The sequence below is a fragment of the Danio rerio genome, chromosome 3 (assembly GCF_052040795.2).
Source record: "Danio rerio strain M-AB ecotype USA chromosome 3, GRCz13ab, whole genome shotgun sequence".
Lineage (NCBI taxonomy): Eukaryota > Metazoa > Chordata > Actinopteri > Cypriniformes > Danionidae > Danio > Danio rerio.
The window spans coordinates 17921586-17949361 of NC_141023.1; the positions used below are offsets into that span (position 1 = coordinate 17921586).

Genomic DNA, 27776 nt, shown 5'->3' on the forward strand with positions numbered 1-27776 from the left:
CTATATAACTTTAGTTTTTTAAATTGTCTATATGTTTTTACATTTAACACTTGAATTAATGGAACAATCCCAACGCGTTACCAAAAATAATTCGTGTTTTTAGACGTCCTGCTTCAAGCTTTGCCTTTTACCAGAGGAAACGCAGTGTCGCTCCGGAAGCAGCGGAATGCCAGTGGGCGGGGCTTCGGCCTGACGTCAGCGGCGGCGTGCGGAGTGAAGTGTCACCGATAAACATGCGCGTCATTCACCGGAGCCTCGATCTTTAACGTACGAGTAGGTCGCGCCGCTTCGGATATGGACGAGTAGCGACGGCTGTTCTCGTTTTTGGCACTGAAGGTAAGTCTGCAGCTTGTGTTGTTTTCGGTCGCATGCGTTCTCGCGGCTGTCAGCATTGGAAGTAGTTTAGTTGGCGTCCCATACGGGTCCAGCAGTGATGTGCCTCTATCATAGCAGAGCTAACGGGACGCCAGCCGCTCATGTCTGAAATCAATCCTCGTGTGCGATATGTGATCCTGCACAATGGGAAATGGGGGCTTATATGTTCAAATACAATATTGGCACTGGTCAATCAACCTTATTAGAAGGACTAAATGCCTTATAAAGGCCTGAACATGACCAATATGAGTACATGTCAGCAATTGTTTTCATGTATTTGTGTAATTTCTATAGAAATGCATATACAATTAGACTGAATATGCACTTTATGTGAGTATTTGTTGTCATGTAGTTGTATAATGTATATACAGAGACATAAATGTAGCTAATAAATGTATAAATGCACTATATATTTACATACAAATAACTGTTTAAGTGTACAAATACATATTAAATGTATTTGTATAGTTTATGGAATGTATAATGTTTGTTTTATGACAAGCATACACTTTATAGCTCTGTTGTTATATTTGTAATTGCAGCATCTATTTAAATGACATTTAAAGAGAGACATTCTGTCAATTTATTCCATAACCTTTTTGCTTTCCTTCTTAAGAGGAACACAAATTAATCACCCAATTTATTTATTATTTAAAAAAAAAAAAAAAAAAAATATATATATATATATATATATATATATATATATATATATATATATATTTAACTTTTATTTGGAAAGGACAGTAGATGTTGCAGACAGGAAAGTATTGGGAGCAGAGAGAGGGGTAGGGATGGCAAAGGACCTCGAGCCGGGAATCAAACTCGGGTCACCGTGAGCACCATGGTGCTGTATGTTGGCACACTTAACCACTAGGCTATTGGCGCTGACAATTTCCCAATTTATAATCACATATATGTTCATGTTGTGCTGTTGAGGATGAAATAATGGTTTAGGTTTTGAATATTGTAATGTAATGTGTATTTAAATAGCACATTTATCATGTTTGGCCATACACCCAAAGCACTTCACAGTCATGAGAGGGGGTCTGTCCACACCAACACCAGTGTGCAGCATCCACTTGGATGATGTGACAGCAGCCACAGGACCAGTGCGCTCACCACACATCAGCTATAAGGGGAGTGAAGGCACAGTGATAGAGCCAATTCAGTGGATGGGGATGATCGGGAGGCCATGATGGTTGAGGGCCGAGAGAGAATTTTAGTCAGGACACTGGGGCTACACCCATACTCTTTACTCGAATAGATATATTTGCATGATGATTAGCAGTGTTAGGCAAGCACAATATATATATATATATATATATATATATATATATATATATATATATATATATATATATATATATATATATATATATAATTAAGTTATATTGCATCTTAACTCCTCTCCCTGTTTCATCTTTCCATCAAGCAAGTTTCGGTTAGCGACATCGCCTACCAGAGGTGGCAGTAACACACCAAAAAGTTTGTTGTCGAACACCGTAAAACAGGAAGTAGAAGAATTCCTCATTTTAATCATCATATTGATTTACTTTCACCGGCTACACACCGGCCTCACAGCTCCGTGAATGTCGGTGCCGTCACTTATTGATCCGCGATCTGTAAATGTAGCTTGTGTGGACGCTACTGCGCTATTTGACTAATAAAATAGCTTCGCTACTATAAAGCTATTTAAATTAGAAAGTAGCGACACTACTGAGAAATGTAGTAAGCTAGTGGCAAGTAGTGACGCTACTGATGATCATGTTACGTAGTTTAAGGAAGCTTATTAAAAAGGTGGCTTTCAAAAAGAGATATTTAAAAAAAAATGTTCACACTGTGCACAAAAAATGTGCACACTTTCCATGAAACTGAAGAGAAAAAATATATAGTTGTTTTTTTTGGATGGTGATGGTGGTGGTTGTGGTGGGGGGTGGTCTTTCTTTGGGTCTACCGTTTGATGAGGTAATTTAACTTAAATTAAAAATGCTGTTTTTATTTATTTATTTGACACCATTGTGATGATTGTTTCAGTGACACATTCAGACCACAAAAAGTGAAATAAAAAAAATAAAAGTCCAAAAAATGACTGTAAATAGCAGGGCTGCTCAGTGTTTTAAAATGATCAAAATCTCGCAAATGTGCATTTCTGATTTAATGAAATAATTTTTGGCAATGTAGTTTCATCATGTCAACACAATCATCTCTGAAACCAAACAGTGTGTGCGTGCTGGTCTTCTTATCCAGAAATCTGTAAGGATTTTAGCTGAAAATGCAGAAATATTTTATGACCAAGCAATTATGCCATGTTAGGGCAGCAAAACAATGACTCCACGGTTCTTCCAAATGTTTTTTGTTTTTTTGTTAATTTATTAATTACCCGATACAATATTAAACATATGCTGGTCATTTTTAAATATTGTATCCCATATTGAGTATAGCATTATTTAGCATCATAATGCATATTATATAGGTGGTGCAGTGGGTAGCACAATCACCTCACAGCAAGAAGGTGGCTGGTTTGAGCCTCTGCTGGGTCAGTTGGCATTTCTGTATGGAGTTTGCATGTTCTCCCTGTGTTCGTGTGGGTTTTCTCCAGGTGCTCCAGTTTCCACCACAGTCCAAAAACATGCGCTGTAGGTGAATTGGGTAGGCTGAATTGCCCGTTGTGTACTTGTGTGAATGAGTACATATTGATGTTTCCTAGTGATGGGTTGCAGCGTAAAACATATGCTGGATAAAACATGCTGGATAAGTTGGTGGTTCATTCTGCTGTGGCGATCCCAGATTCATAAAAGGACTAAGCCAAAAAGAAAATGAATGAATGAATTTTGCAAATCATCTTCAATAAGGAGCTGTCCTGATGAACTGTGACCAGCTTAATCAAAATTTTAAAATTTAAGTTTTAAAATGATGCAAAGGTATCAAAGAATGGTCCCATGTTGCACATATTTCAAAAACTGACCTTGACTGTTAGTCTTTGTGCATGACCATGCATTCATGAAACTCTATTAGTGTTGCGGTTCACACTCGCTCGCAAAATCAAGATTTATCACAAAGCCTAGAAAAATGGCTTGAAATCCCTTGTCTGAAGACAGATGACTTCTTTCACTGGCTGTTGCAACAAGCACAAGGTATATTTAGCTGAGAGAAAAAATATTATAATAATTTTTTGTATAGCATTTCTATTAATCTTGATTTCTCACATTGAGTGTTTGTCCTGGATGAGTCTGAATGAACTGCAGCATTAGTGAAGATACATAATATATGCACAAATTAATGGGTAAAATTCATCAAATAAGTTTTTTTGAATTAGGTTGTTTCTCTCCAAACTCTCTTACATCGCATAATAAAACAATTCTGTCATACATTTACATCCTTCTTTAAAAGCTTAATAGTCATTGCTATTTACTGCCATTTTATGAAAGGGCACATTTTTAATGCATTTATGGCCACAAGCAAAAAAAGAATGAAGCACACACTGCATTAGAACAACAACAAAGTGAGCAAGGGGTTAAAAATTACTGGAACAATCAGCATACTGTGACCTTTGGTTTAAGAAAGGATAATATATAACTTTCTCAGTAAATACAGACAATAGATTTGTATATTTTATTTTTGCTAAATAGTTTTATTCTTCATGATCAGAGTGTGGTCACCAACATCAAGAATAGTCGGATAATATATTTACTTTCACATGAGGTGTTTCAAAACTGAATCACAAACTACAACATTTCAGCTGAATTTAATATATTTTAAATGCTTCTCTTAATTATATAGTTTTCTTTTTATCAAACTTTTATATCATATTTTTCCCTATATTTATAGTACTAATTTTTGCGCCGTGACTTTAAAGAGGTGGACCAGAGTGTAATTTTAAGGCTTGGTTGTGTTTATAAGAATCAAAGCAGTGTGAGCTTACGCTTTACTTGTAGAAAATTACATTATATTTTTCATATATCTTACTTTGATTATACACAGCTACTCAGCTAACATGAAAACAACTGTCATATTTCCTAGTTCCTCCGAAAGACCCATCTTCAAGAGGCTCTGATTGGTCAGTTAACATAATGTGCTGTGATTTCCAAATAAGCTCCACATCACCAGGAAAAGCGTCATGCCTCTTATAGCACATGCTTTTTGTGCTGTGTGATTATTGTCAGTCAGAGTAGCTGTTAGCCATATGAGTTTGAGCCTGAATCAAAGAGAAAATGACACAGAGGACACAGCTGAACCTCACTCCTGCTCTCTAAAATACCATCTGGCAAGTGTCTTTCATATGTATTCAGAAAAAGCATGTGTAAGTAATATGAAACGTCTTTTGCGAGTTTGTTATTTGAGATGTAGAACGCAGGGAAAGCGTCTGCATAGAGAGACACTGCAGCTCTGGTGAAGATTGTGGCTGTTTACAGCGGTTTGATTAATAAATATGAATTTGTAGCTAAATTGTTAAGGGTGCCAAACTGCATTTCCTCTTGTTTACATCCTTGATGATTATGTTTTTGCTACAACATACCGTTAGGGCTAAATATGGTAACTAATTGGCTAATTATTAGATCAATTTGAACAATTAAAAATACTTACAGGTTGTGGCTCACAATCCACAGCTTCATCTATTATGGTTTTTGCTGCTCCTTCTTTGGGGAGTTTTAACCGAGTCCAGCACTGAACTGAGAGAGATTCTGGAAGCTGTCCTTTGTCAAATGCTAGCTATATATTTTTTACAATTCTCTGGACCAGAATTAAAGTTAAACTGTAAGCACTTCTCTCTTTGTATTGTGTTCGTTGGAAGCCCTGTATTCACAGATACATTGTCTCCAAAAGGTTTAATTGAGGAGTTCGGCATTCATCCTTTTCCTTAATAATTCTTTAATGTTTAATTAGATGTTTTTATTGAGTTTTTTCTCTATTTTGTTGTACATGTATATATTTTATTTTATTTATTTATTTATTTTTTGTATTTCCTTGTTATATTCTGTTTTCTTTAATTTGTGATGGTATATTATGGTTTGTTTTTGTTTTTTCGCTTTGAATAAGTTGTATAATTTTTAAATGTATATTTTGTCATGTTTTTTTTTAGCTTTTACTTGTTGTGAGCTAGTAGGAGATCATTTGATCCGGAAGAGTACAAAAAGGAGCACCTTACTGTGATGAACACTGTCTGATGAAGAGCCACATGCTCGAAACGTTACATGGTTTGTGTCAGCCTTTTTAATTGAATAAATTTGTTTTTTGGCATTTTTGGTGTTGCCGCCTTTTTGAATATATTGAACAATTAAAATGGAAATTTTACTTTCTTTTCTTCATTAAGATGCTCTTACATCTGCTAAATATACATTGTAGAAAGCAAAGCACTACAGAAATAAAGATGAATTTAATCGTGTAGTATAGTAAATTGAACAGTATCACCATTCTCAACTCATAGCTGGCCTATAGTGGCGTTTACAGTGGTCATTCCTTAGAATATCATTGATTTTACTGAGAAGAAAGTAGATCAGATTTGACAGCATCATGAAGGAATTCAAATGTTTGAGTAAACTATGGTTCCTTTATTGCTGTTGCTCTGCATTTGATGACATATTTGAATGGGTTTCTCCCTTAGTGCATTCCGTTGTGTTGTTTAAAGCTTGATATCTGCCAGAGTGAGCGATTGCAGCAGTGCTGACAGATCCAAGGAGAAACAACACATGCTTCTACCAGTGACACTCACTTCTTAGTACACTACTGATAGTGCACAGCCACATTCTCCTGATTTGCTGTAATGCGGAATTTACACTGTGTTTACTGGAAGCATGTTTTCACTGCAATTACAGCCATATGATACATGGGTCTAATTGAATAGAGCTTATGAAAATAAGGGAGAATTGGACTCTTGAGTCTTAAGGCAAGCGACCTTACTGGATAAACTTGTTCTTCTCCCAAAATATCCAAATGCTTTCTATGTTTGTTCAGTGGGTTTGAGCTCCTGTCAGACAGTGTTCACTTGTGCTTTCGTTTGCTTTTTTTAAAATGGTTTTCGAATTTCGAATGTGGCCAATTTTTTCGCTTTGGATTTCTTTTGTTTTGTGGCAGGAAGTTTTTAAATGGCATTTTTTTAAAGAGGAAGAGCTGGGTGGTGTTAATTAAGTCAGGAAACAAAAATCTCAAGATTAAAGAGAAATATTGAAATGATGCGTCCGTCTTGAGGAAGTTTTGACAGAAGGCTCTTGTGTTCAACAAGATTGCAGTTATTTGATTGTAACTGCAGTGAAAATGGAAAGACGGTACTATACTGCTAATGGAGCTTTATTATTATTACTACAGCAAAATAAAAAAAGATATATATACAAGTATTAAATATAAATACTGTATACAGTAAGTGAATAGGCATAAAAATAGTACAATTTAGAATGTAAAAGAGACATTATTATTCAAAGAATTCTGAAATAATAAGAAATTCAAAAGAAATCCACATCCACAGCTATGAAGAACAAACCTTTTCTATTTTATCAGACCTGGGACCCTTTTTTGATTATATAGATACTTCTAAGTCTCTAAGACAAATTTAAAAAAATTATTACATTATTACATTTGCGAAAGAAATGTAATATGCCTTTTTGTAATAAAATTTAGTGTTTAATGTAATTTGTTTTATTTGTTTATTTAATTACAATTTTATTTACTATTATTATTATTATTATTATTTTTATGTGGGGGTTAGAATTTAAATAACATGTATGATGGATATATAATTTTACTCAATGTAATTTTCTTGCACTAAAAACGTTCAATAAAAATATGTTTGAAAAAAGAGAAAAAGAAAGTAATGCATTTATTGAAACTAAAATCTTTTTTTTTATCCGTCTCCCAGATTAACGTGTCAGTAAATGCGTTTTTTCCTGTCTGTTAAGAGACAGAAGAGGAACAGTGAAGTCAGACATTTGTCTTGAGGAAGTTCTTGAGCAATGTAGACTATTGTGTTGCGTAACCTGTTTTAATGTAGTTCACAATTGTTGTTGTTCTTTTTCTTTTTGCTTAAAAGGCTAGCATTTATCATTTAGATTACTTGAAACAACACTAATTTATGAACAGTGGTTGCTACTGTACAATGTTCTAGTTTTTAGTTGATGCATTGATAGATTGTGATTAATAGGAAAGATAACGAATATAGCTGCACAAACAGTATAAATCTTCAATACTCGAACTTTGGGGATCGTAAAGTGCATCATTGTGCTTTCTGGAAAAATTCTCTTTTAATGTAGTGTGTAATATAGCTGTTAGTGAATGTAAAAAAGCAAACAAACAAAAAAAGGCCTGCAAAGTATCGAAGATCAAGTTATGCTAAAGTTTCAGAAGTAAAGTGTCAATGGAGCTTTTAAAAGGTACACAAAGGGTCCACATTTGTACTATAAAAATTCATATAGGGCTGTGGTAAAAAATCCTCTGGGAAAACAATTTTGCAATGATTTTAAGCTTTCAATTGATTCTGAGATGAGTTTTTAACTGCAGATGGCGTTGTATGCTTTACAAACAGCTGTACTCTGCTTGCTTCCAGTTCTCTACAAATACCACTCGAACCTAAAAAGATTGTTAATGAGGTTAGGAAAGGTTTAAGCACATTACAAGTGTTCATAGTCAGCTTGCATGACGCTCCTCCTCGTAAACATTTCAGTTTATAGGAAAAATCTGCCTTAGAGCGCCATCTGCTGTTAAAATCTAGCCTAGTGCACTATCTGCTGTTAAAAACGTGCCTAGAGAGAGATCTGTGGTTAAAACTAGCCTAATGCTGTTAAAATTAGCCTAAAGCACCATCTTTTATGTCAAAAACTAGCCTTAAGCGAAATCCGCTTTCAAAAACTAGTCTAGAGCACCATCTGCTGTTAAAAACAGCTGTGAGTGCCATTTGCTGTCCAAAATCCAGCCTAGAGCACTATATGCTGTTAAAAACTGGCCTAGAGTGCCATCTGCTGTTAGAGTCCAGGCTAGAGCACTATCTGCTGTTAAAAAACTAGCCGTGAGTGCCATCTGCTGTCTAAAATCCAGCCTAGAGCACTGTCTGATATTAAACACTGCCCTAGAGTGCCATCTGCTGTTAAAAACTAGCCTAAAGCTGTCAAAAACTAGCCTAGAGCGACTTCTGCTGCCAAAAACTAGCCTAGACGCAATAGCGAAAAAAAATAGCGACGCGATTTGAAAGTCTTATCTTACAATTGTTTCTCCAATGCTCTATATTTGTATCTAACATATTACTACGTAACAATTTCAAGACGCTTGCACTTTTATGGTAGCAATGAGCCACCACTATGGACTCTTTGGGTACAAACGTGTTAATTGTAAAAAGGTGCCACCTTAAGTGTCAGCTCTCATAGCTTTATTTCTAAGAGTGTATACTAGGTTGATAACGAAGTTGTAGAATGCTGGAGTATGGTCTCTATTGTCTGCCCATGAACAACAACTATTTTATCTTTGTGGCCTGTTTTGCTGATGTGTTTTGTTAAACCAACACTGCTTATCGGGCTGTGGAAGAAAACCCTCTTTACAAATTGATACGGTTAAACCACATCATCACTGTTTGTATCACTGTTTTTACAAGTGGAAGCTTCCAAAGCTGAAACTGACATATGGAAAGTATGGAAGTTTGTTTTCCAATCAATCACATCAGACTAGGCTATCTGACCAATCAGAGCAGAGTATATTTTCAAGAGGCGGAGTTTAGAAACACTGGATGCTTGAACAAAGCACTTTAGATGCTATGAGAAAATATCATTGGTTATTGAAAGAAAATACTTATTTTTCTTCTCCTTTTAAAGATGTTGCTTGTATAGTGAGATATTAATTGAATTCTTTACATTTCCATCGCAAAAGGGGCATTTTAAATTATGCAATTGGCTGTAGTAGGGCACAAAATGTTCTGTAGAATCTCTCAGTCTTTATTAATATGTGGTTATAGAGCATGCTTATGTAATTACATAAATTAGTGAGATGTGTCTGCATTCACTGCTTTGCAGGCTTGCAAGCATTAAGACTCTGGCTGTGAAACTAGCCATAATGGGTTTTCGAATTGTTTTCTTAAGACATTTAGCACACTTAAGCTTCCGTCTGGCGAACAGATAACACAAACGGCTGTAGCTTTGGGTCGCTTCAGTGAGCTGGCCTAACGTTTGTGTGTGTCTGTTGGTTTAAGGTGTGTCTTTGTGTGACTTACGCAGAAATAACCCTGCAGTTGGTTTGAAAAAGGTGACAGATTTGACTGTGGCTTTCAGTGGTTGTACATATGAAGTAATATTTCGATTAGATCATCATTTCATTTGAGATTTGTCTATTTGGATAATCAGGTTGATATTGAATTAAGCTGGATTTAAGTCAGGTGATTGGCAGGGCCATTCTGCAGCTTGATTTTCTTTCTCTGAAAGCTTTGAGAGTCTATTTGGCTGTGTTCTGGATCACTGACTTGCTGAAATGTCCACCATGGTTTCATCTTCATCCTTGTGATGGACGCTACAGCTAATATTCATATACAATGAACTACTAAGAGATTTCAGCTGCTGTCTGGGCTTTCCCCTCTTCTTCATGTGTTTATTACTTTTTCCTGTGTCCGTTCGTTTTATTGCACAGAACTTAGACTAAGTAGATTAGTTTTTCTTTCCATACATGAATTACTTTTGGTTGTTATAAATATCCAGGGAAAAGTTCACGTCACTGTATATCATTGACTAGGTTCACACAATTTCAGATTTTATTTTGGGTTGTTCTGTTGAACACTAAAGAAGGTCATTTGTTAACATTGACATCCATAGTAGGAAACCCAAACACTATAGAAGTCAACTGTTAATAGTTTCTAACATTATTCAGTGTATAACATTTTGTGTTCAGTAGAAGGAAGTAGCTCAAACAGGTTTGAATCAAGTGAATGATAAGTAAATAATGACAGAATTAGAAATTTTTCCCTTTTAAATGAACTTTTCTCTCTCTTTTTTTTTTTTTTTAAAGGATGGGAGCAGTGAGCGGTCACTGGAGGAGATGTCATTCGGTCGACTCCTGCGACGTGCATCCTCCAAAGCCTCTGACTTTTTGACGTTTAACGTGGGCACAGGGGGTTCCCGGAGCGTGCTGGATGGAGAGATCATCTTCTCCAAGAACAATGTGTGTGTGCATCCTGCCGAACCCCTGCCTGGACTGCCTGAACATCACCCAGGTACCACGGGGACAACATCAAGCCACAATGCAGTTGTTCACGGTGTCATAAGCTACGTTTCCATCCACCTTCTTTTATGCGCATTTTGGATATGCGCTTAAAAATCGGTTGATGGGAACGCCGAGATGCGCATACGTTTTGAAAATGCGCATAAAGACACACAAGGGTTTTGCATCTGAACTCTTCAGTTGTGTTCATCTTTCAGGTTATCTGTGCGTGCACCTGGAGAAAGACGAGACCCTTGGCTCCACACTTATCCTCACCTGGGTGCCTAACTCTCGCATCCAGCGGCAAGACGAGGAGGCCCTACGCTACATCACGCCTGAAAGCTCGCCCGTCCGCAGAAATCCCCGCCGCCGAGCCCACCGGAGCCACTCTCGCCCGCCAGCCGCCCCTGAGGAGGAAGAGGCTGCTGATGAAGAGGGCCAGGAGCCGCAGAACCAGGCGCTGCTGGAAGAAGGAGACGAAGGCTCATGTGAGCTCTCTGCAGATGAGGTGAGCCGGGACAGCACCATTGGCTCCGATTCGGACACCTTCTCTTCACCGTTCTGCCTATCGCCGGTCAGCGAGGCTCTGGGCGAAAGCAGCAGCTCCGTCTTCCTGGACAATGAGAGCAGGTGAGGGGACACCTCTAGAGTACGGTAATGCAGACATACACAGAAAAAGTTCATTTATTTATAATCCACAATTAGAAACAGCCACAAGACTTACTGCAGTGCTGTACATAATGCAAAGTTCAGACTGCACGATTTGCAAAGTAGTCGCGTCACAGATGTATACACACTGCATGACTTTACAATAGGAGGAATCGCTGACAACTTTGAAAATTATGGGAGTTTTCTGGGATAAATAACAAAAAGGGAGGGTGGCGGGAGATGGGTTTGAAATACGGGAGACTCCCGGAAAAAAACAGGAGTGTTGGGAGCTGTGCTCACGTGCACTGTGACTACTTCAATATTGTTTATAAGTCGTGGTGGCCATTTCACTCTGTCTCGCGCTGAACGCTGTCGACCAATCGCAACAGACTGCAGTCGGCCCAGAGATGTCAGATTAGCTTCGCGCTAAGGAGGGGTTTGGGAACAAATGGATCGCTGAACGAATCATATGGGAGTCGCTGGGATATTTAGGTAAAAATAAATGCAAATTATAAGAACATTAAAAGGGTTTTTGACCCTGCATCCTTATCAGCCTGTTGTTGGAGACCCTTAAAACTAAAATATGACCCTTTTTAATGTATAATAGGGGCTCTTTAATGCTGAAGTCTTTTGATTTATTTGTTTTTTTTGTTGTTTTTGAAGGTATGTATGTGCCTACATAAAATATAAATGTTACAAATGTTCTTGCATAACCTTCAGATATTTAGATTTTTTTTATTAAACCTAAAATTTAAATTTACATTTTTATATCATAATTTTGGTTTGGTGATAGAATCTATTTATTTATTTATTTTAGAATTCTATTGATTGAAGTTAAATTTAAATGACACTTTTAGAACATTTTAATCATCCTTGTTGAATAAAGAATTGATTTATTAGCATATTAATCATTTAAAAATATGTTTTTAAAAGTAGGGTATTTTGAAAGAAACAGGAGTGTGAATTTACATCCTAATACCCAATGATTTTCTCTTTATTGTGTATTTTAGATTTGAGATGAATGTGTGATTTCACAAAGTGTGTTTGTAGAATGTGTGAGCTTTAGCGCTGCAATTGTGTGTATGTTTGTATTTGTGTGTATTAGCAGGTGTGGGGGAAGATGTTTGGTGTGAGTGTGTGTTTCTCGTGTTCTGTGCTGCTGCAGGTCTGTGTGCAGTAAGAGGAGCTGCTCACAGCTTATTCATAATTCATAGATCAGCTCAGCTTATTACATTTTTCAGCACAGCGTCATGTGTTTTTCGTTTCATCACAGACCGTCTTCCGTAAGTGTTACGGATGATTTAAATGATAAAACGGCAACGGTTTCTCACACTTAATGCTAGTAATAATAGCAACGTGATTTATAATTACTGCATGCTTTACATTTAAAAGCATGTTAAACTGCTTGCAAGATGCAACTAAATGTTTCTGCCAAATTTCTTTGTACATCCTCAATTTAAAATATATTATTGGTACTGGTTTGTGTTGCCAATTCTGCCAAATTAGCCATTTTTTTTTCCTTAAAGAAACTAGCTGTGTGTAGAAAAACAAATGGGATGCAGCGAAACTTCCATTTACAATATTTCCTTTAAATAAAAAAAAAAATGAATAAAAGATTTTTCTTTACAAATCGATAACATTTCTTTAAAATATACATTGATTTAAATATATACTTCATATAGGCAGCAGGGTGAAGCAGTGGGTAACATAATCTCCAGCAAGAAGGTCGCTGGTTTGAGCCTTGGCTGGGTCAGTTGGCATTTCTGTGTGGAGTTTGCATGTTCTCCCCGTGTTCGCGTAGGTTTTCTCCGGGTGCTCCGGTTCCCCCCGGAGTCCAAACAGGTGAATTTAATAAGCTAAATTGGCCGTGGTGTATATGAGTGTTTGCAAGTGTGTGGGTGTTTCCCAGTGTTGGATTGCGGCTGGAAGTATATAAATATATTATTTATTTATTTATTATGTATATATTTTTTTCTTTTTCGTTTTTAAATATAAAATATAAAATGTTTGTAAACTGTACTTCGAGTGTTCTCTGGATATGTCATAGTAATGCTGTACTGTGTCCACAAGGTGGAGCTGTTACAGGGCGCTGTGCGTGTGTAGAAGTGCAGGTTGACGATCGGAGACTGTGTGCTACTGTACAGATTTCCCTCACATTCCCTCTTTCAGCATCATTTCCTCCTTTTGTTATTTGGGCTGAGCAGCAGTGGTGAGTGCAGGACTCGAGCAGCCCATCACAAAATATCACCGCTGTCTGTGGCGCACTCCCTCATTCCGCATCCATTTTAGTTGCACTTCCTGGAAAATCTGGATCATTCGTGTCTAAGTCGGCCTGTTTCTCTTTAATTAGGCTACGTCTTTCTCGTTTTTTTTCAGTTTTGTATTGTGTTTTCTTTTCTGTACGTGCGTTTTTTAGTACCATTTTATTTATTTATATTTCAAAAATATATATTTGTGACTAAAAGTGCGCTATTGTTTTGATATTAACGGATATCTAAAGGCACTACAATTACGTTTGATGTTTGTTCGGACAACTTATTTAAAATAAGCTGAAACAACACAATTATTTAAGTTTTTTCGGGGACAACTTAATTGTTTTATTTGCAATCCACTTAAATTTGTCCGAACTAAGAAGTTAACTTAAATCCTCCATGTTGCCCTAACACAAATTGATTTGTGTGGATCCCATCATACAGTGTAGTTCATCCTATCCGATTTGTCAACAACAACAAAAAATCTTTCTATGAGATGCTGTTAACATTTTGGTATAACGGGCCAAAAACCATCACTGAGAGGCGTGGGCCAAAGGTGCATATAGCTGCCTTACACTAAAGTTGGTAATTTCCTATTTTTTTAAATAACTTTTCAAAATAAAAAGCATTACTTTAATTAAATTGTATTTACATAAATGTTGCCTTGTAGGTCTTAAACTGTTTATTAACAGGTCTTAACTTTACTTTGTTCATGTTTAGCTTTCCAATCTGGCCATTAACACCCTTACAATCACCAACAATCCCAATCTCAATAAAATGTTTAACTTTTTCTTTAAAAATAGCATTAACTGTCCTTACTGTAACATTTGCTTAAAAGTTCTCCGGTTATTTATTGCTGAGGATACTGACCTGATTTCCTTTATTATTAAATTATTATTATTGTAGGCTAAAGTAATTGACAGCCATGTTTTGTTCTATTCTTGGTTTGAGGGTTTGTGAATTGATATATTTGAAAATTAATAAAAAAGAAATACTCAAAAACTTTAACCCTTTTCAAGAATAGAGAAAACCAAGGTTTTCATTATTTTGGTAAAAACATACTTTTTTTCATCGCAAGGTTTGACATTTGCAAGGTATTGCTTAGATGTAAAAAGTGGGATACATTAAATAAACATTGAAATAAACAATCAAAGCATGCTATAAAATCCATACAAAATATACAATTTAGTTGTTTTCTATAAATTGTAGTTTAAAAAATACTTGTATTTAAAAAAAATTCTAAAGAGTTTCACTTTTATTACTGAATAATACACTCTAAAAAGACATTGAGTTATTTATCTAACCCAATGGTTGAGTTAAATATATTTGGTGCTTTGTTGAGTTATTTTTAACCTTTCTTAGGTTATTTATTAATAACGTCACCAGTTGGGTTAAATATTCGGTGCTTTGTTCGTATATTTTTAACCTTTATTGGGTTATTTATTAATAACGTCATTAGTTGGGTTAAATATTTGGTGCTTTGTTGGGTTATTTTTAACCTTTATTTGGTCCAGTTAAAATTTAGATTTTTAACAGTCAACTGATTTAACTGACACAGAACAGCTGTATTAAAATGCATGCGTAATGTTGTTTTTGTGTTATAAAATTTATTTAAGCTGTAATGCAATAATATTGTTTTTCTTTTTCTTTTATCAAATTAGCTCTTTGTGTCATGTTTTTTACATACGTTTCACCAGCACTCTTTATTATTGATACAAACACAAGCATTATAGACGATCTATTTTAAAAGGATAAAACACTTTCTCCAGCTCCCGTGTTCATCTCTACAGAAAATGGTACACATATTTGGGATATTCCGCCATCATTCTCGCCTTCAGGACCCAGCGAAGACATTTATTTATTTACACAACCATAATTATTTAACCCAATAAATTATTTAACCCAATGTATTGGATTAAAATAACCAATAGTTGTAAAGGTGCTATAATAACCTATAGTTGGGTTATATGTTGGGGTATTTTTAACCCTATTATTTTAACAGAGTGTTTGGTTTAATAAAACAGTACATTCATCACCATATTCTCCATATTCAAGGAGAAAAGGATAAAACGTGAATTTTCAAAGGGGGTGTACTCATTTCTGCTGATCTCCAAGTACAGTAACATGATTCATACATTTTAAGACGAGTGCAAATTTTTTATTTGTGCATTTTTTTTTGAGCAAATTCATTCTTTCCAGTTTGAAAAACATATACCAGTCAATATGACCTACAGTACATATAGTCGTGAAAAAGTAAGGACACCCTATTAAATTCCTATTAAGCTCTGATTTGAGTGCTTCTCCACATTTATTTGTGAGGAAGGGCTTGTTCAATCCAGTCAGCATGCGCTATTACGCTGTAAAAAATATATGATCAATTAGTCATGACAACATATAGTTAATTGTAACTCATTAAACTATAAATCATGTTCCAACTTCATTATGAGTTATGCAAGATGTTTTAGGTTAGTTTAATATAATATAATATAATATAATATAATATAATATAATATAATATAATATAATATAATATAATATAATATAATATAATATAATATAATTATTCTTATGTGTGCGCCTCTCAAATGTCCTTGGGATCTGTAAAGTTTGTGTTTCTCATATTTCAAATAACATGGTCTGTTTTTTTTAATATGCAAATGCCCTGTGTTATGATTGGCCAGTCTCTATGCGAGATCACAATCCCCCGTAAATTCCTGAAAGCTGAATAGATTTCCATTGTGAACATGGGTGGTCGTATGCAAATGTGCTCATCGGTGTATGGTAATTTCTGAATGCGTGTGCCCGCATGGTGCATCGAACTCCCTCGTTTCATCAGTGCAGGAAAAATCCTGTTTAAATAGCTGAGGTGAAGGCAGGCCGTGTGTGTAGCAGAAGTGTGTGTTGTCCTGAAACCCCCTCCAGAGTCCCAGTCAGAGTTTGAGCTGCTGTTTTGGCGGGGATGATGTAAGGGTAATGTGTTAAGAGTGTTGGACAGCACTGCCTCTGGGGGCATTAGTTTCAGTATGATGTAATAAACAGGCCCTCAGGGGTAGAGCCGGTCCCTGTGGAGTTCAGTTTCTGGAAATACACTACAATACGCTCACAGGGTTACTGCTTATGAAAGGAATGGCAAGTCGGATGGCCACACTGATAGATAGTTGGATCTTATTTACTCTACCCCTTTTGAAAATGAAGATTTTGATCCGATTCTCAGTGAATATAGGCAATCATTTTTGGTGCACCTAAAGTTTTATTTACCAGTTAAAGTGCTTAGCATATACAGGTACACCCTTGGCAAATCTATCTTTTAAATTCATGTTTTTAGTATTCTATTTTGTGCACAAATATTAGATTAGTCATTACTGAAGCCAAATCTTGAGCTTACCTAACAAAATAACTTAAGATAACTGTCCAAAAACTAGTACACCCAAATGTATATGTTGTAGAAAAATATTACAAATTTTAAAAAGAGGAAAAATCAAGAGAAACAAAAAGTAGAAATATTTAGTCAATTTTGTAGCTTGTAATTTATTTTTGCAACATTTTGCTTGAATTTAATTGTATTATTTTTCAATTTCTAAATATTTTTGGTGACTAAAATATTATTTTAATAAATATCTCTTTAATAAATCTGATAAATGCACCAAAATATACAACCTATATTTACAGAGAAATGGATAAAAAAATTAATTTTCAAAATGGGGTGTACTCAATTACGCTGAACACTGAATAGCCATTAAAATAAAAGGTTGATCAACTTTAACCTTTAGAAATAGAAAGATAATACAATCAAATTCAAATGCGTTATTGCTAAATAAAAAATATATAATTTTTTTCTTACTGTTTGGCTAACATTTTCTACATTTCGGCAACTAATCGGTCTAAAAAAACTAACTTCATATACCGCTAAAGTCAGAATTATTAATCAAACGCCTTTTAAATTTTTTTTATATTTCCCAAATTATGTTTAACAGAGCAAGGAAATGTCTGATGATATTTTTTCTTTTGGAGAAAGTCTGATTTGTTTTATTTTGGCTAGAAAAAAATAATTTTTTAATTTTTTCAAAGACATTTAAAGGTCAAAATTATTAGCCCCTTTAAGCTATATATTTTTTCGATAGTCTACAGAAGAAACTATCGTTGTACAATAAATAACCTAATTACCCTAACCTGCCTAGTTAAGCTAATTAACCTAGATAAGTTTTTAAATAAGTCTTTAAATGTCACTTTAAGCTGTATAGAAGTGTCTTGCATTCCCCAGCCCCCCTGTAAATCGCACCCTGCCTATACCTACCAAATTAATCAGTCAACCAGTTTTACTCATCTAATTCAGTAGTCTTGCTAAATTGTCTCAATTTTCCTGATTCTCTTTGTTCAAATTATCCATCTCTTCAACTTAATAATTAAAATCAACAAACTAACATCTGTCTCACAAGTTACCTTATTTTGATTTTTTTTTTCTATCCTGAACTAAAATCTTTGTGGCTAGCTATCCAACTCACTAATCAAACTAACATCTGTCAGTCAATACTGTTGCGTTTATTCATCTTCATTTTCTAACTTTCTAATTAACAGACTTATTTCATCCCTATAGGATTGTAGTTCAGGATTGTAGTACCTATAGTACCTAGTACCTATAGTATTGTAGTACCTTTTAATTTTTGTTTCACCTATGACTTGCTTGGTTGGGGAGCTGCTTTTCAGTGGATCATCCTTCAGCAGTGGCATTTGTGTTAAACCAAACTGAAATAAAAGGAACTGAAATGTAATGCCCGATCCACACGGGGCGTCAGCGTCAATGCTTCCCATTCACTTTATATGGGTGACGTCAATCATTACCAAACTGTGAATCCGTCACTGCTGCGTTGCTCGCTGCAGAATATAGATACATACACTAGATGTCGCCTATGCTATTGTTGTCTATTGGAAGGAATGTGTCAATAGAGCTGCCATTTTGGTATAGAGTAGAGTTAATTTGAAATGAAGGTGGGACCAAGGTGCAGTGGCTGACTGGCCATTTGGAGCAATTGATAAATACAAATATATACACATATCTATGATTGGGAGTTTTCCTGGTGGTCTCTATGCAAATACATCAATGGATAAGTGTTACCATGGGCATTGCCGACAAAGAGCGTGTGCTTGTGATTTTGTTGTGGCATTGTGCTCATTGGGTTGTGATTTAATATTAAATATTAAATTATTTTATATTCATTTAGCCAACTTTCTAGCACTGCAGCATCTTGTTGTCACATTTAATTTACATTTGTTTGCTGATTTTATTCAAACTAGCATAAGCCTGGAATTTAGTGTGAGTTGTTGGTGCTACTTTGCCTTATAATCAGTGCATTTAGTCACTGTATTATCAATAACCATATTTGTTTAGAACAAAAGTTCTGCTAGTTTTCTGAGAGACAACCAAAACAGGAGATGGGTCTGAAATACGGGACATTCCCGGAAAAAACGGAAATGTTGGCAGGTATAGCTTTGGTCTTGAGTGTGGTTGAATGAGTTTTATCCTCCTGGGGGCCCTGTACAAATATGGCGAGGGTATTGAGGCATGCTCGGGGCCCTTATGCATACCTGTCAACATTGGAATGTGAAAATAAGGGATATGCCCACCATAATAAGGGATTCACCCCCCCAATGCCCAAATTACTAAATATGTTAATTTGGAGCTGTTTAATTGTAAATAAACTGTTAGCTGGCCAGTAATATGTTTTATTATTATTTACAGAAGGAAAAAATAGTATACATTAGCAGCAAATAAATTAGCAAACAGTTCAGTTTATTAAAATTAATAGCTGTTATAATGAAACAGAATCAAGCTATCAATCTCATTAGCCGTTTTCTCCACTGTATAACTTACACATTCTGATTAAAGAGCAACGAATGAATCTCTCATTTAATAAGAGTTTTTTATTACATGAATTAAGAGGTGCCACTTAAAAAATGCACACATCTAATGTTATAATGAAAGCATTCGACTGCTTTCCTGACTTTTTATGCTCATTTAAGACGAAATTAGTTGTGTTTGGGAAAAAAACATCAAGATCGACATCCTTATATGTTATTATTATTAATTATGTGTGTATGTCTGTTTAAACACGCACCCAAAAACCAGACTTTCTCTCCGCTTCAAATCGCGTGTACAGAATCCATTTGGGAAACAACATCTGTTTATTACTATGGAGCACTTCAGCTGACTGTCCTGCACCATTAAGTTATATGAGTGTTTTGAGGATTGTATAGGATGGGCGACGGCACCTGTAATCAAAAGGAAAGGAAATCGCTCCGTTTTTAATATTTATTTATAAGTTTTTTCATTAATAAACAAAGCGAAAACACAGAAGACTTACATTTTAGAGCAAGGGGGTGACCCCTGGTGGTTCGGCAAAATGGGTTGCGTGTAGGGAGGCTCGACTGTTCAGAGAAAAACTGAAAATACAGGAGAAATACGGGAAAATACCTTTACGGGATGATAGCGGGATAGAACATTAAAATACAGGAGAATCCCGGAAAAAACGGGAGGATTGAAAGGTATGCCTTATGCATTATCTATGCAATTATGCAGTATCTAATGTTTATATCTATGGCTTCGGAAGTTGGGAATTTCTCACTTTTCAAGTGCCAACAGAAGCATCAGCCAATCAGAACGCTTTATGCAAATACCTCAGCTCAGGCAGTAGCCAATTGTGGTTTAATTTCCTGACACAGGTGACACAGCTATGATGACCGCTTCAAACCCAACTTCAGACATGCCCACTGTCAAGCGTTGACGCTGAAGCCCCATGTGAATCAAGCATAACAGTGACATTTAAGCTAAACTGAACTGAATCGGTTTTAATTTATTGGAAAAGTGGTTTTAAATAAACAGTATAGCATCGTGTAGCGTACTTTCTGATTATGCTTGGTCTTTCTTTGGTGCTTTTAAAACCACCACATCAAACCTGGCGCTCTTCTATGAAATTATAGTAAATTGCATTTTAAATCGCAATTTTAATCAGATAAATTGCAGTTGGATTATGTTCTTCAAATCGTGCAGCCCTAATGATTTCAATTTCCCATCAATAAAAAAGTTAGTGTATCCATTTGGGATTACACTAAACTCATTCACTACATATAGGGAGTCATTTGAGCCACAACTCTCATCCCTCTGAAGACTGCACTTCAATTCAGTTATCTCATTTTCTCCCGTTTCTCCTGTTCCCAACAAACATCTGTGTTGCCATCCATCCATCTAATTAACTAGACGCTCGGTTCAGTTTGGTCACCTTATTTTTCCTGCTCTGTAAAGCCCACCCCTAGGCTCCCAGAGTAGAAAACAAGGGCCTGTAAAGAACATGAGCTGTAACTTTGCACCGTGCGCTGTCTGTCACGGCCTCGGCCTGCCATCTGGCCTCGTGTATGTGTGTGTGTGATCCCGCAGCAGTTTGGACTCCCAAAGACCTCTCAAATACCACATGACCCATAAACCTTGGGCTGCCGGAGTGGATCGGTGACAGGAGACGTGTCTGGAGGTGCGTTCGGCCTGTTAGACGTGCTCTGTTAGGGGGAAAAAAGACGAGTGTGAGAGAGACTCCGAGGTCCCACGGTTCGGGTTACAGCTCTGGCTGTGCCGAGAGGTCGAGAGACATTCACAGAGAGATGGAGAGAGAGAAAGGAGGGCTGTCAGGGGAAATTGGCTGCCAGGGCTGCTTGATTTGTGCCTCTGCTCCGCTCCTGCCAGCACAATAACCTCCCAGCATTCCTTTCATTCCTCTTCACTTCCAGTGTCCTTATACACACACACACACACACAAGTGCGTATCCACACCTACAGCTGTCGCGGAGTTTCACACGGTAAATGCATCACGGCAGAACGGATGAATTGATGTGCAGATTTAGAGAAGAGAGAGCAGCTGAATTAGGCTGTCATGCAAGAGCTTTAGCTGGATAACACTTAATTAACTAAAACTGATTTTTTAGTGTGTTTTTTCCCTGTGTGTGAGTTTTTAATTGTTACTAACACAGTGTAACAATATGGTAAATAATATTAAAGGCAACATGGGTGGGACAGGTGTTCATGTTTAATTGTTTTAGCATCTCTGATCTTATTGTGCATTGTTCTGTTACAGAGACTTAGGCTTTTAGGTTTTCGTCAATCTGCTCTAGAATTATTTTTCAGAACACACTCAATGTGTGACTGTTGAAAAATTATAAATGATCCTTTCTTCACGTCAACACTGGGGTTCCCCAAGGATCTGTTTTAGCTGCATTGGTGTTTTCTATCTACGTTAACGACTGGAATAGGTTCAGCAAAATACACCTGTATGCAGATGATACAGTAATATAGTGTATCCGGAAAGTGTTTGTATCAATTCAGTTTTTTTCAGATTTTATTATGTTACAGCGTTATTCCAAAATGGATTAAATTCATTTATTTATTTCATTTAAAAATAAATAGTTGTTGTAAAGCCACTCCATTGATATTTTGGTGGTGTGCTTTGGGTCATTGCCCTGCTGGAAGATAAAACATCGCCCCAGTCTGAGGTCACGAGCACTCCGAAGCAGGTTTTCATTCAGGATGTCTCTGTGAATTGCTGCATTCATCTTTCCCTCTATCCTGACTAGTCTTCCAGTTTCTGCTGCTAAAAAACATCCCCACAGCATGATGCTACCACCACCATGCTTCACTGTATGGATGGTATATGTCTGGTGATGAGTGGTGCCTTGTTTTCAATAGAACTTTCAGAGCAGCATAAATTTTTCTATAACTTTCCTCTATGAAGGTATTTTTGGTGCAAAACTCCCAAACAGCTGTAAAAGTGTAATTTGTAGTTGTAAAAAATAGCCACACATGTGTATCAGTACATTTGTACTCGCAGAGCAAATTTGCAAATGTGTATCAGTACATTTGTACTCGCAGAGCAAATTTGCAAATGTGTATCAGTAAATTTGTACTCGCAGAGCAAATTTGCAAATGTGTAGGTATTTTTTGTCTCCAACAAACACAACGCAACATTTACACCTGCACAAATCCTTCAGTACAGGTGCACAAATCCCATCGGACGAATCACAAATGCAGAAACTCATCCGCTCATGTTCTTTGCTACTATTGTTTCAGTGTATATGGTGCAAAACACATTCACACACCTGCATCCAGAAATGTGAAGTCACAGACAAAACTTGCACATCTGTAGATTAGAATGTGTATTCCGCACAAAGAGAGCTGAATGTGTGTAGAATGTTTGATTATTTTTTTTCTAAGCACGAACACAAATATGTTCCTGCAACTGTTCAAATCTGTCGCTACGAGTCTCAAGCGCTGTTTTTCACTTGCAAATCTACGTTTCGCTCTCTCGCTCTTCTGCACCATACATCACTGTGACATTTGGTGCAAAAGTGACTTGTGTATCTGCCAACCAAAACGTGGGCTCTCAGAGAAATTCAGCCAATAGGGGATGGGGCGTGACGTCACCGCTCTAGCGCTGCGGAGGCTGAACTTCGAAACCGAAACCCCCTTTGCGAGATTCGCTGCATCTATACCTGATTTGCGTTCAAAAATGCCTGCTTAATTATTTCACAGTAGGAGCAAACATGCCTTAAGAAAAGGAGTACGTTTAAACTTTAGTAACCATAAAAAGTACGCCAGGTGGATGCCTTTCTACTCCAGGAAGCCGCAGCCTACGGCATGAAGGAGGAAGAGGACGCGGTCAGTTTGAAATGTGAGTATTAAACCAAAGACAGTTCTTTGTGTTAAACTCGTATTTGTTGAGCTACTGTACAGTGCACTGTAGAGTAAAGAGGCTTTAAATTATAGTCTATTTTATTTCGCTGTAGAGTACAGTACAGAAACTAAAAAAACATATTTTACATTTGCTATCTATTATAAGTCATTGTATTTTCAAACAGTGTTTACATTAGCTTTCTGATTGCTGGTGTGTGTGTGCTTTTTCTGCAGAGCTGAATCGATGACATCCTGAAAGCAGCAATACAGTTAGGATACGTTTTCATTGCTTCGTTTTTTAAAACCACTTATAGTTGTACAGTTTGATGTTAGTTTAAATATAACTATGTTAGTGATCAGTATTCATACTTAGGATAACAATTCTTGTTTTACGAAACGTAACGTGGCTTGCTTGCCCTAATGTCATGTTTGGTATTCATTCTTATCACATAATACGATTAAACTATTTAATTCATAGGCTATATTTATTTTAGAAAAATGGCAGACCAGGGTGCATCCAATGCATTGAGGTGAAGTTGGTTTTATAGTTGCACATTCTGACTTTCTCCTTAATAATATAATTTCAGAAAAAGATTTTCAAACTCTATATAGGAAAATCATATTAGCAGCCAATGACTTTCAAAATACAGCACTGTCCATAGTCAATTAAATATTAGTGCTAATGTTGTTTTGAAGTCATTCAGACCAAATATTTAAAGTACCATGGTAAACAATATACAAACCATTAAAATGTTTAAATGTGCAAATATAAAACCATCTTTACCTTAATAACTAATGCTACCATGTTTTATTATTCATTTTACACTCCAAAAAAAATGTATATTTACTTAACATTTTTACCAAGAATCTATTGCTAGTAATGATAAATGTGGACAATTAACTAAGTAAATCTACTAGTAGTCACTGGGCAATGCATCTTATTTTCTTACATTTCTGTTAAACAATGGAAATGCATACAATATTGAAAGTATTATCATTATTTATTGAAAACAAACAGAAACATAATTATATTATTAAAAGAATGAATATGAGTAATCATGACAAATAAATACAAGTCAACAACACATGAAACCAAGCTTTATTCTAACAGTGATGTATTACAGACAGAAGCCCATGTTTTGCTGTATCTCCACACAGATGATCAGAGGGACTTCGCCATCATCACATCCCTCATTGCTGCAGTCCGACTGAAACAGGACGGTGATGCATGGCAGTTCATGCCCGAGATACGGATGATGAAGAGACCACAGCAACATCTGGTCCAGATGAGGACACAAGGGCATGTGGACTGATGCAGGGTCTTGTTCAGTTCACTATAGAAGAACAGGAGTGGCTAAACTCAGTCCAGAACTGCTGCTGTCTTGCAGAGTTTATAGTTGAAGTTGACTCTAAACTCTGCAGGACACCAGTCGTCCAGAACTGAGTTTGGGCACCCCTGCATTACAGCATTTCCAAGATGCTGCTGTGGACTTCTTTACCCTCACCACACACACCAATCTGCAGATATTTCAGATCATACAAAACATAAAAAAACATTCAAAAAACAATGTTGTTTTACTGCACAATGTGTTATTTGATTTCTGTAGTGCTAGTCATAAAATTATCCTACCTCTTATTTTGGATTCTTTTTTCCTCAAATGTGTTAGTTCCCTTGTCTACAGGTCCAGCTCCATCACAACAGCTCTGCAGAAAAAGCACACACACACAACAGCAATCAGAAAGCTGATGTAATCACTGTTTGAAAATACAATAACTAATAATAAATAGCAAATGGAAAATATGTTTTTTTAGTTTCTGTACTGTACTCAATAAAAGCCTCCCTGTAGCATTGAGACTAGAATAAATCACCTCTGTGATCAGGCCCGGCTCCAGCTTGGAACTTTAGGGTGGGCCAAGTGACATTTTGGGTTGGCCAACAAAAATAAACAAATTATATATATATAAACAATTATTTTAAAGGTAATAAAATAATTTATAGTATTCTCTGTCATTTTAATAAAGCAAACTAACTTTTATTTTAAAACTAGTATTTGTACTGCAGATTATATTTATGTCAGTGTTTGCTTGCTTAAGTGATGTTTGCCAAGTTTTGCAAGAAAACTCCAGAAAAACATGTTGCTCTCCATGAACTATATGGGTAATTCTGTAGTTGCAGGTACATTTAGTGACCAAGCCATCCTTTTTTCAGCTTTTAAAAAATTGTTACATTACATTGCTACATTTTAAAATATTTATAAAATGTGTTCATCATTTTCAAAGATCATATTACCAAAAATCACGATTTCTTGATTTACGAATTAGTTAGTGCATTTTTCCATCATGCAAAAATATTTTATTTTGCTTTTCTTTAAAAAAATTTTTTTTACCAATATTTTAATTTTAAATGTTTAAACTGTAAACTGTCAATGCTATTATTATCACAATTACAAAAGGAAAACTTAATATTTCATTAATCACATATTTTACAAATAAAAAATATTTTAATCCTGATTTCATTAGTATCATGTGATCTTTGCAGTTATAGCAAGTAGAAGGTTTTGCTAAAAAGTTGTAAAACTAAAGTACTGACAATTCAGTTTAAATTTAGTAACTACACATTACGATTTTTCTTGTTATTATTTATTATTATTTCTAAATATTACTAAAATCATCCATGACAGAGTTGACAAACAATATAAAACTTTTTATTCCCTAAAATTAAAACATTTAATCATTTGTTCAGCAAAAGCTGAATTATAAAAATTAAATATTTTAACTTTAGTGTTGGAATTTACAACTTTAAGATGATACCTTTAAAAAATGTCAACATTCCATACTATTTTCTATATTTTGTGATTAAAAAAAAATCTTAATGTTATTATTACTATTTAATGCACCAGAGCCAATATGGACGTTAGTATTTTTTTATAACTAACAAATTTTTGAATAGCAGATTTTCTTTGCATATTAGCTTACTTATTAGTTATAGCTAATACAGTATCATTTATAGCCTATCAAAAAAAAACTGAATTTATTTCGCATATAACATGTTTTAATCGACACACACATGGCGTTTCATGTGCTTTATCATAGCGCTCTGTGTGTGTGCGTCGACCTGCTCCCTGAAACATCTTGAATTATCAAGATTTATTCTATTATTGAATTTTGACTTTTTAATATTGTATTGCACTATTGTATTGTTGAGCACAGCAGTGAACAGTAACAGTTTAAGATATCTTGTGTTTGATTTTTACGTTTTTCCCTCAGTTAAAAAGTCCAATAACAGAGAGATCACATACGATAATTTACGAGATTTAAAGGGGAAAAATGACAACACGTCAATCGATAGCACGTTACACGGCTTTCGTATTTAATTAATCGAGTCAGTGATATTGAAATTAGTTCAGTTACTAACATCTCCAAATTTACAGATGAGGTACACACAGCAGCGGGAGTCAAGAGAAGAACGCGCATTTAGAGAGAGCAAATCGAAAGCAAGATTATGTGTGGATATGTGTCGAAATATTGATGTTTTTGACACAAACTGCAACAAAGTGCTTTGCACTGGTGTTTGAATTGTGTATGTTGCACTTTGCACGAACTTTACTACTGAAACTGCCTGTGATCTGTCCGTTTCTGTGTTAAATAAATGTTTGCTCTATCCGTGAGAAAAATGTTATAATGTTTAAGCGGGCCCAATACATCTCCTGATTATCCCACAGTGCTGTTTAACTGTTAGTGTTCTTTAAGACTTTCTATTGTATGAATTACGACTGCATGAACTGATATTAAAGGGAGGTGCATTTGTTAATGCGCGTTCAGACGCGTGATGCGCACAGAAATCTGCGCTCTATGCTGAATTAGTTTCTCTTTCATCTTTTGCAGCCTGAATTGATTAAAATTATTAAAACAGAATACTTTAATCAAGATTGTAAATGAGTCTGGCTTGCCAAAACGTGTTTTTTTTAAGCTCACGCAGTCACAATTCCTCAAGTGATCAACTATACTGATGCACAGATTAAACAATGACTCTTTATTCTCATTTAGTAAGATTACATGTATCTAATTGAAACAGTATTGGCAACAGTCAATTGACAGCAGATTCTACATCTGCACAAATACATCACTCACTCAGATGTCTGTTTTGTCTTGTGATCTGCAACACTTCACATTTTTCTGTCAGACATTTGATAATAATCTTTTTTTACCTTTGAAACCTTACTTTATATGTGCTGACTGGAGACCGTAACAATACACAATCAACATTTACAGCGAAATAAAATAGACTATAATTTAAAGCCTCTTTACTCTACAGTGCACTGTACAGTAGCTCAACAAATACAAATTTAACACAAAGAACTGTCTTTGGTTTAATACTCACATTTCAAACTGACCGCGTCCTCTTCCTCCTTCATGCCGTAGGCTGCGGCTTCCTGGAGTAGAAAGGCATCCACCTGGCGTACTTTTTATGGTTACTAAAGTTTAAACGTACTCCTTTTCTTAAGGCATGTTTGCTCCTACTGTGAAATAATTAAGCAGGCATTTTTGAACGCAAATCAGGTATAGATGCAGCGAATCTCGCAAAGGGGGTTTCGGTTTCGAAGTTCAGCCTCCGCAGCGCTAGAGCGGTG

General features: G+C 35.8%; 1 protein-coding gene and 2 long non-coding RNA genes across 7 annotated transcripts in view; 2 read left to right on the top strand and 1 right to left on the bottom strand.

Moving 5' to 3' along the window:
* The first annotated feature begins 240 nt into the window (after positions 1-240).
* tbc1d16 (TBC1 domain family, member 16) overlaps positions 241-27776 on the top strand; it is a 61496-nt gene continuing 33960 nt past the window's right edge. For 3 of the 5 annotated variants that reach the window (XR_015479760.1, XR_015479758.1, XR_015479759.1), the window contains exons 1-3: positions 258-336; positions 10345-10549; positions 10755-11166. Coding sequence is in view for 2 of the 5 variants with exons in the window: in XM_087242616.1 (XP_087098742.1) it covers positions 5568-5570; positions 10345-10549; positions 10755-11166 (620 nt within the window). In the remaining 3 variants the exon portion in view is untranslated. 5 annotated transcript variants of the gene reach the window in all.
* Positions 22925-24400, top strand: LOC108182812 (uncharacterized). Its single transcript, XR_015480617.1, has 3 exons — positions 22925-23143; positions 23380-23414; positions 24304-24400. It is a non-coding gene; the product is annotated as an uncharacterized LOC108182812 (long non-coding RNA).
* On the bottom strand, positions 24128-27745 carry LOC101885587 (uncharacterized). Its single transcript, XR_015480608.1, has 3 exons — positions 27527-27745; positions 24776-24849; positions 24128-24663 (listed from the first exon to the last, which is right to left on the bottom strand). It is a non-coding gene; the product is annotated as an uncharacterized LOC101885587 (long non-coding RNA).